At 41.2% G+C, this 10,411-nt stretch overlaps 1 protein-coding gene across 1 annotated transcript; it reads right to left on the bottom strand.

Moving 5' to 3' along the window:
* Nucleotides 1-7,319: 7,319 nt before the first annotated feature.
* LOC135713643 (histidine-rich glycoprotein-like) lies at nucleotides 7,320-7,700 on the bottom strand. Its single transcript, XM_065236786.1, has one exon. The coding sequence runs from the start codon at nucleotides 7,698-7,700 to the stop codon at nucleotides 7,320-7,322; it is 381 nt and encodes a 126-aa protein (XP_065092858.1).
* Nucleotides 7,701-10,411: the final 2,711 nt, after the last annotated feature.

Raw genomic sequence — 10,411 nt, 5'->3', positions numbered from 1 at the left:
AAATCTTTTTCGAATGAATATTCTCTAAGACAATGAAGCATTAAATTAATATTTTCATGGATGGTACAAACACAAATATTGTGAGAAGCTGAACTACCAAGTAATTTGCAATGCTTTGGTTTTAGTGCTGCAAATTAACTAAATCCAATGCTATTTTTACTAACTTCTTGAAATTTAATAAAAGCTTCTCGCAATGTACAAGCTAAAAGTCGCTTTTGAATATGAATCTTCTTACCTTCCTTCTTCACTGAAACGTAATCGTTTAGTCCTGGTGTGGCTCTGCTTATCTGGTCGCTTTCGAAGAACTGCAATACCTCGTTTTTAATTTCGGGATCCAAACCGTGTCCTAACCTTTCGTTGGGGGTGGCCAATACTCCTTTCCCGTTTGCCAAGCATCGAGCTTGCAATACAATGTATTTATTTGTTTCAAACTCGTCCATTACCGTTTGCGTTGACCAAGATTTCGGCAAAATCGTCAGAATCCTTATTTGATCGTCTCTCGATGAACCTGGATCAGCAAATCTCTCCTTCAGTTGTCCGATCATCTCATTGTGTTCCGCAGCTTTCAATTTTAGTTGCTCCAGGTCATCTTCTTCCGCTTGAGAACCGAAGATGCGTTTCTTAATGCCATTGGTAATGTCCATATACTTTCTCCGGGGATAGTTAACATTCTGGAATTTTTTTGTCGATATTGACGATACGTTGAGTACCAACTGTGTGTTTGAAACAGTTCTACCGATTTTTACCGCACTTCAATTGTTATTTGAAGGAAGGCATCCAGTCGTAGGTTTGGAAATTGCAACTATTGTTTACCCCTACCACGATATGTGCTCCTGTCATCGTTGACTTGACGATCTCGAGGGGACACGGGTGGGGTAGGTGTTGCTCCATCTATCGTATAAAAATTACCACTACAGTCTGTTGTTTGAAATTAGCATCTTCAACTATGTAAATCGTTGACTTCACGTAAAAGTAATACTAAAAACATATAGTCAAAGTACATAACTCTGGATGGGAGCATACCATCAATTACTGTCAATGGTCGAAAGGTACAGTAGCAACACCTACCCCACCCGTGTCCCCTCGAGATCGTCAAGTCGACGATGACAGGAGCACATATCGTGGTAGGGGTAAACAATAGTTGCAATTTCCAAACCTACGACTGGATGCCTTCCTTCAAATAACAATAGAAGTGCGGTAAAAATCGGTAGAACTGTTTCAAACACACAGTTGGTACTTGAACGGGTCAGTTTTCATCTCTTTTTGCCAGTGGTGGCGGGGGGGGGGGACACCCCTCACCATCCCTCTCCAAAGGGGGAGTTTGGTAATGAGAGATGAAAAAACCGATTTGTACCTTCCTTAAAAGTTGTCCTAGTTTGCTATTCTAATATCTATATACAATCTTCACACTGCCGTACTCTAACGGAACTATCAACTCTATGCTTTCATCTACTCCATCTATCGTATAAAAATTACCACTACAGTCTGTTATTTGAAATTAGCATCTTCAACTATGTAAATCGTTGACTTCACGTAGAAGTAATACTAAAAACATATAGTCAAAGAACTTAAATAGGATGAAACTACGCTTGATAATGAAAATAAGTGCAACTTAACTTGTGTTGGTTTCTATATTTAAAATAAAAGTGTTTTCATTTCCCCTGTAAATTCTAAACGGGTTGTCTGATCGTTCAATCGTCCAAAGACAAATTGACGGTAAATATATGTGTATCTTGCTTAACTTATCAATGCTGATGGAGAATCACGATTAACTTATGAAAATGGCTTATTTTCTACAAAAAATTGATTTTGATGAAAGTTAATTTGAAATATCTCGAAAACGGTAACGTTTAGGAAGTTTATCGTTATGAGCACTATCGTTTTAAATGATTTTTATAATCATATACTGACATCAAACTGAACATTTTGCCGCAAATAATGAAAGTTTCAAAAATGCCTCAAAAGTTGCTCTTAGAAAAAAAAAAATTATTGAAAGTTTGTCCATCCTAGAGTTGTTTTCAAAATTTCTGCTTTCTATTCAAGTTTTTATAAAAAAAATATAAAAAAAATCAAAAATTTGTTTATTTTGTTATTTTAATTTTGAGGTCTATTTTAAATTTTTTTTGTAAAAAAAACAAAAAAAATCCGTGTTTATTTTTTTTATAAAGCCTTATTAGTTTCCTACAACTCTTTCTTAGTAAATTTTTTCTACAACCAACTGTTTTCGAACTACATTTTTTTAAAGTATGTTTGCAAAAACACATAGGCCCTTTTTAAAAATTACCCTTGAGTCAAAAGGGTCTCCTCTCGTGCGGAAAATACTTGGTCTATCATACAGAAAATATGGGCAAAGTATCATCCAAATCGAAGATGGTCGAGCACGATTTCAGGTTTTTTCAGCTCATTCTGGATGGAATCCCTTGATATGCGAAAAAGAATCAGAAGATTCTTTGAAGATCATTTTCATTTCGTGATAGTGACGAAAGCTGTTTTGTCATTATCGTCGTGACCAGTCGAGATTTTGCAGCACTGATTCACAACAATTATTGCAGCAGAGATGGATCCACCTTAAAGCAGAATAAGAGAAAAGTAAAATTCCAACGTCTCTCAGTTTTCAATACCATGCACTTTTCTCCGCTGTGCTTTAATTTTCCTCTTTAAAACTGACGACGGCAATGTGCAAAAACCAGAGGAAACCACATTTTGTTCCTCTTCGAGAAACTTTTTGGATTTATTGAATCCGTTGATGCGATGAGTCAAGTTTCTTATTTGGTTTTTATTGCAGTATTCCAGCAAGCGTCACTGGAATAACTGTTTAGGTACGTGTCTGATGATCCCAGAGTCCTTGGCTCGAATTCCAGTTGTAACTTCTGACGTAGGACCACGTCTGTCATTTCTTTATGGGGAACGGCGCCGGCGGTGTAGTGGTAAGCGTGATTACCTCTCACCCCAGCAGGCCTGGGTTCAATACCAGTCGGCGCCACCGGGATGTTCTGAGGCATAACATCTCTGATCACGCCTTCCTTCGGATGGGAAGTAAAGCCGTTGGTTCCGGTTCATGAGTTGATGGGTCGATAGGTAGGGTCCAGGTGTGGGAGCTGCCTTCCTGGCACGTCGGTAGCATTGGTGCTCAGCACGGAAGACAAGATCGACGGAAAAAACAAACCAAAGGAAAAAAAAAAAAACTCTTCATGGGGGTACACTTTGTGAAAACCGAAAATAGAACATGTAACAAAATTATGAAAGATTTTGAATTTTAATAACTCAGCTGCCCCTGGAACAATTTCAATAATTTTATCGCCAATAGATCAAACATATTTCTACGCATCAATTTAATTTAAGATTTTTCTATTTTTCACTATTGAAAATTTCACGACTATGCAACTGTTGCTATGATAATTAAAATTATCACCAAAAAGCGATTTCAAGACCACCGCCGCCGCCGCCGCCAATCAGGCTAAGGCCTTGTTGTCCTCTGCTGTCCGAAGAAGTCGTCTCCACTCTACTCGATCCATGGCCACAGTTCGCCAGCCTCGTAGTCTGCGAAGGGTCCGCAGGTCACCTTCTACTTGGTCGATCCACCTTGCCCGCTGCGCGCATTTCTTCTTGTTCCTATTGGGTCGCTTTCTAGAACCATTTTCACTGGGTCGTCGTGCGGCATTCTTACGACGTGCCCAGCCCACCGTAGTCGCCCAATTTTTGAAATGTGGACGATGGATGGTTCTCCCAGCAGCTGGTGCAATTCGTGGTTCATTCGCCTCCTCCACGTTCCGTCATCCATCTGCACTCCACCGTAGATGGTACGCAACACCTTCCGTTCGAAAACACCAAGGGCGTGTGGTCCTTCACGAGCATAGTCCAGGTCTCGTGGCCTTAAACGACCACCGGTCTAATCAGCGTCTTGTAGACAGTCAACTTCGCGCGGCGGCGAATTTTATTCGACCGGAGCGCCCTTCGGAGTACAAAGTAGGCACGATTCCCTGCCATAATGCGTCTTTGAATTTCTCTGCTGGTATCATTTTCGGCGGTCGCCAGTGAACCCAAATACACGAACTCATCAACCACCTCGATTTCGTCACCGTCAATCTGAACTCGGGGTGGGAGGCTAACATTGTCTTCCCTAAAACCTCTTCCTTTAATGTATTTTGTCTTTGATCCGTTGATGGCAAGTCCAATCCGTCTAGCTTCAGCCTTCAGTCTGATGTACGTTTCCGCCATCATCTCAAAGTTCCGTGCCATAATGTAAATGTCATCGACGAAACCAAGGAGCTGGATGGACTTCCTGAATATCGTGCCACTCGTGTCTATCCCAGCTCTTCTGATCACACCTTCTAACGCGATGTTGAACAGCAGACACGAAAGTCCATCACCCTGCCGTAACCCCCTTCGAGATTCAAAGGGACTCGAGAGTGTCCCCGATACTCGAACAACGCACATCACTCGATCCATTGTCGCCTTGACCAATCGCGTCAGTTTATCCGGAAGTCCGTACTCGTGCATAATCTGCCATAGCTGATCTCGATCGATTGTGTCGTATGTGGATTTGAAATCGATGGAAAAAATGATGTGTGGGCACGTTGTATTCGCGGCATTTCTGCAGAACCTGCCGAATCGCGAACATTTGGAATCCCGCCTGGTATTGCCCCACGAACTCTCTTGCATAAGGTGACAGACGGCGGCATAGAATTTGGGAGAGTACCTTGTAGGCGACGCTCAGCAGTGTGGTAGTTGGTAGTTGCAGCAATCCAACTTGTCGCCCTTTTTGTAGATTGGGCATACGACACCTTCCATCCACTCCTCCGGTAATATCTCCTCCTCCCAAATCTTGGCAATTACCCAGTCAAGACCACCATAAGTTTATAAAAGATTTTTTTTTTTTGACATATGTCAAGGTCATTAATCGGATGTCAGTTCCCATATCAAGATAGAGCTGGAATTAGGGCGTAACATTCCAGCTCTGTCTAGATGTGTTTAAATCTAACATACAATGTTCTTGAAGGCAACATTTGGGGTGCAATTTCAAAAACCAGAGTCAGTCCCGGCATGAAATTGGTCAAATTTGATCCAGTGATGATAGATTTTAATTTGTAATACGCCAATCGATAGGAATTTTTCTACGAATCTGTTAAATTAAGATTTCAAAGCTGAGTTCCATCTGGTTTCACCAAACAGTGTTTATTCAATCACCGCGTGGTGAGTTGTGGTGTTCTCCAGTACACAACATAAGGCTGCCTGCAAGCAGCGTGCTGCAGCCCACATGAGCATTTATAGAAGGCGAAAGAAGCCGCTCTGATATTGAGTTGCTGTGGACCATCTGCATATGTCAAGCGCGTTATACTAAAGAGAATATACAGAGAGAACCCCGCTCAATTTCCTATTCCTACACAAATCACAAGCTCCTGCTGCATTTAACAAATAAGATTTATTATATAAGGTCACATAGTCCTACGTCACCATTAGGGCTGTCCCTGGAAGTTTTTTTTTCAAAATGCATGTTGTATATATTTTTAAGAACTCTAAAAATAATATAATTGAACTATAAAAGATGCAATTGATCAGTTCCGTTCGAGAAAAATTGGTAAACGTATTATTTTGGGCGATTTCTTAAAATATAATACGAAACACGCGAATGCCAGGCAAATTTTATAAAAAAAATGGTATATCTCAGGTGTTTGAAGATGTATACCTTTTATGTCTTCGCAACTTTTCATAAAGCTCTTCGTTCTACAACTTTGCCCAAGACAGCAATCTTCTATCTTACGAATCATGATCGTTGCGGCCAAAACGTGACCTACTTTTATTCACCAAATTGAAGTCCTAATTAATTCAAGAAACTTCATTCACGACCTCAACTCAATTGGATTCAATACAAGGGTGATATTATGTTTTCCCTGCTAGATTTAATTCCTAGCCCACTGTGCGCAATATACTATTGTTAATTGAACTTTCAGGCGGTATGATGCATCACAAGATAAGTTTCAAATTATTAACAATTCTGGTCTCTTCCTGAGGCATTCCTGAGACCTGGCCAATGTAAACACTGGTTCATAATATTATCGTTGATTAAAATTAAGTTGATTTTAAATTTTCGTGTGATTGAATGTTGCATATGAAAGATTTTCAGACAGCAGAGGACAGCAGCCTGATTGGTAAGGTAAGTATGAAATATTTTAATTCATTCAGGCTTTAGCTACCCCAAAGGTACCTGTAACATGTCCGGATGTGAGCAAAGTGGGCCTGAGATCCAAATATGACCGCCTATGACCTTATTCTTTAGTTACCATGTGATTTAATGTGTCGTATGACTATTTTTTCCAAGTCAGAAACTGGAATCTACTCGGGACATGTGTGGCTTGGGAAATGTGATGCTGGGCGCTTAATAGAGATTATCACATCCGGTTGCATTGGTGCGCTGTGTGAGAGTGTGATATTGAAAATCCGAGGAAAATACATATCAAATCGCTGTCAAACGCATGTTGACAGATCGAGTTCCATACATTTTGAGGTTAGTACCAGCGTAAAATAATAAACAATTTTACTAGTCGTTATAAGTCGCTAATGTCTATAATTTCGATTGACCTTGGTTTTGAATTATCATGTGATTTAAAGATGAGTTTTGTTCAAGTCAGAAACTGATCGCTTCTCCGGGAGTTACTGTCTATAATTTGAGTCCCGTTTGCTCAAATTCGTAAAAAAATACCAAATGTTCTTTTTGGTCCTCATCGTCCTAGTTATTCTTGATGGTGGCATACGGAGAAGTTTGCTATCTATGCTTATGTAAAATTTTCCCAACTACAACTTTGCTCAACGTCAGGATAATCAGTTTTTAATTAATTATGTTGTCACATGCTCCATCAACTGCACAGCAGGCCATATTGGTGTGTCTGCCACGAAGACTAGGGCAAAATAATCCAGGCTACTATGTCGAACTGCAAGAAGCAGTGTTGCCCTGTAAGCAGTTGATTCATCATATCAGAATGTTATCGAGCCACGATGAAACACGCCACAGAGTCTTTGAGTGAACCGCAGCAACTGTGCCGACCTCAACCTATGCAATTAAATGACGGTTTCAAGCAAAACATAAATGTGCAGCATTTGAAATGCAATTTGATATCAACCATGAATGAAATTTTCGAAGAATCATTTTGCTATGACAAACAATGGTTTCTGTTGAGAAATACAAACATAACCTGAATTTTTATTGCCACTCAATTTTCGTCACAAAATACAGAAATGTCACAAGAATCATTCCACTAGCGTCTTCCAAATCGCACTTCCAATCATGTCCGTTAGCCGTATCGTTGAGTATCATCGTTCCTCTAGTACTTGGCAGGGGCATGATGATAATGCTCCTTTGCCGGGGCATGATGATATGCAGGAGCCGGGGCATGATGGTAATCCTCCTTTGCAGGGGCATGATGATATGCAGGAGCCGGGGCATGATGGTAATGCTCCTTTGCAGGGGCATGATGGTAATGCTCCTTCTCCGGGGTGCATGGCACTACCTTCGAGTTCTTGTTACAGCTCAACAGGTACACCGTACCGCACGGCGGCAATGGAACCTTTCCCGGATACGTCAGCACTTCCGCCGGGCCGGGATGGATCGTTTCATGATGTCCACCGTGGTGGTGATGCTGGTGATAGTCGGCTGCGCTCAGTGCAACAAAGATGGCCACCAACGAGAACACTACGCACTTCATATTGGCTAACTTGGGCTTAGACTGCTGTTGGACGAATCACTTTTTCGATGTATACTGAACATTTGCCCCCTCTTAGATGGATCATTTATATCAGCGCAGTCGGCGTCTGAGAGGCCGTGAAACGATACGGAGCAGTCAAATTTTGGCTGAAACTTAATACTTCAATAACACCCGGTGCCGAGTATTGACTTGCTGTTTTATGTCCAAGTCAGCACTCGGTCAACGCCACCGTAAACTTGCATCGTTACACCTTCTGCTGCCGGGTGGCAGCAATGTGTCGTAAGCGCCAAAATCAAACTTGATCGGTAGTATTTTTTTTTCTGTTTAGGCATCATCAAATGGTAAATTTTCACCGCAGTTTGATTTCAATCGATAATTATAACCCTAATTGACATCCTCTAACTATTTTGAAATTTTGTTGTACGACCGTCACTTGGTGACCCTATGCTGAATACAGGTCAAAATTATAGTCAAAATTGGTCATAGTGGCGTATACGTCACTTTGATGTCACACGGCAATTCTGGCGGCAGCGTTGGGTCATGGATCGTGTGCATTGTTTAATTATTCTGATGGAAATGTTTGACTTTGTGCAGTCTGCGGCGTATATGTTTCATACTTTGGCGAACCTTTTCCGGTTGTTGTTTATCTTTAAGTTTTCTTTTGAAATGTGATCTTTCGTGACTTTGGCAGCAAAACATTAAAAAAAATTACACGTCTCAAGTTTTACAACCTGTTGAATGACGAATGGTGGAAGTTGCTCATATCATGTGTATGACCAACATAAAATGTATCACCGAGAGACCCAATTTGGCTTACTTGATCCCTAAAGAAAAGAGCACTGAAACAAACCGCTCGAGCCAACTCAGCCACTCCAGAAGATATTCAGAAGCAAATCAAAAGGAAAAAAAAAACTATTATTACAAGAAACTGATGCTGAACATCGACTTCCTCATCTAGCTAGCCATATTCCCTGCGGGGAAGAGAACGATTCAGCACAGCAGCCGACAGGATAACAAACGTGGTGCCAGAAAAAAAAATGCACTTAATTTTCCACCACTCTTGTTCGACAGATTACCGTCCGTTCCGGTTGGCTGGTCGGTTGGTAGGTTGGTGTTAAGTCATGACACGCCGGACATGTCGGATCGATGGCAAAGACGACGTTGTTCAATGAGTAAGGAAACCGATACCGACCATGAGCAGAGTCTTGGAATCAATGAGGTTCCGGAACTGGAGGTGGGGAAAATTTGCCGTGTCAAACATAGCCAATCGGAGGCATGGCCAGGGGGGGGCGAAAGGGGATGATGATTGTACGTGTTACCGTTACGTAGGAGCATCGTTGAAACATAAAAGATAAAATCCTGCAACTTGTATGAAGCTCTCGGGATAAGAAGTAAAAAGATCCTGCCAATCAGCAAGCTTGTTGGAGTGGTTTCTGGATCGATGTTATTGGAAGATGGGTTTGTGCCGGGGGATGATAATGTTAATTGGTGATTTTATGGTGTAATGACTCAATCATTGGACTTGCTATTAGATGGGTCCAATCAATCAGATGAAAGCTGATGTACAGATATTTAATCGAGGGTGAACAGCTTTGGAAACAGTGGGAGAAATCTCGAATGAAATGTTTTCAATGAAGGAAAAAAATCCTGTCAAGCAAATCGACTTCCTTGATGAGAATATGTACCTGATGAGGCAAAGGACGTAAACCTTTGCGCCAACCTCTGCTTCGATGTCTTTCCGGGTTCCAATCCAGCGTTTGTTTTTTAGGTTTTGTTATGACTCCTTTGTAGTGTGTGGCCAACCCATTTTCCCCCTACGATCCCCAATTTCAGTTGATATCAATTTCTGATGACATCGACGATAAAAAAAAACTCGGCATTTAAAATCCAGCTGCGAGGCCACAAGGCAGAAATTATATACCGCAGGCATCAGTTGATCAAGACTTGCAGCTTTAACGTGTTCCTTGCAGATATGCACCAGGTTTTGCAAGCGAGGCGCCCAGATTTCACAGTTGGTTGGAAATGCTATACATACTAATATCAACTCGAAGCTTTAGTGTAATAATTTGTCTAAAGAGGATAGGTTGATATATAGTTTCGCATGAGTACAGCAGTGCGAAAATTTAACAGAAGTTGAAATTGAGCAAATGTCCATTAATGCGACAGCACTACTCAGACGCATACTCCTTTACCTAGCTCTAACATTAATGGATGAGGGGACTTCTATGATGTATTTTCTCCTTTACCCTTTACCCTAATCTAGTAAGCAATCAAAAGTTATTGAACAATCAACAAAGCATCCTATTACCGTATGCGTGATAATGTTTGCACCATTGAGCAATGTTAAAATTACAAAAAAAAAAATTAAAAAATTTCGTTTACGAGTTTTTTTTTATTTATTCAAAGGGGGATGTTTCTCAGAGTCTTAAACTATGGCCTCCACACGCTTCCGGAATGCGTGGCAGATTCTAATAATGTAGTCTGGATCCATTTATCTCCAGTTACTGGTCAATGTTTGTCTGAGGCTTACTGTACTCGGGTGGCGTTTAGATCAGGCCATGGCCTTCATGACGTACCATATTGAGTAATCCAGGGGATTAAGATCGGGGCTGGATGGCGGCCACATATCCTTCACCCAGCAACCACTTCTGAGTGCGGTTCGAGGTGAGGCACGGAGCCCCATCTTGTTGAAATACAACATTTGGCTTCGG

The sequence above is a fragment of the Ochlerotatus camptorhynchus genome, unplaced genomic scaffold (assembly GCF_037179485.1).
Source record: "Ochlerotatus camptorhynchus isolate MF236.1 unplaced genomic scaffold, CSIRO-AGI_Acam_v1.1 ptg000574l, whole genome shotgun sequence".
Classification (NCBI taxonomy): Eukaryota; Metazoa; Arthropoda; class Insecta; order Diptera; family Culicidae; genus Ochlerotatus; species Ochlerotatus camptorhynchus.
This window is presented reverse-complemented; position numbering and strand designations above follow the sequence as displayed.

What these genes read in the sequence shown, in the direction of transcription:
- LOC135713643 (XM_065236786.1), bottom strand. Translation starts at nt 7,700, where the DNA reads ATGAAGTGCGTAGTGTTCTCGTTGGTGGCCATCTTTGTTGCACTGAGC.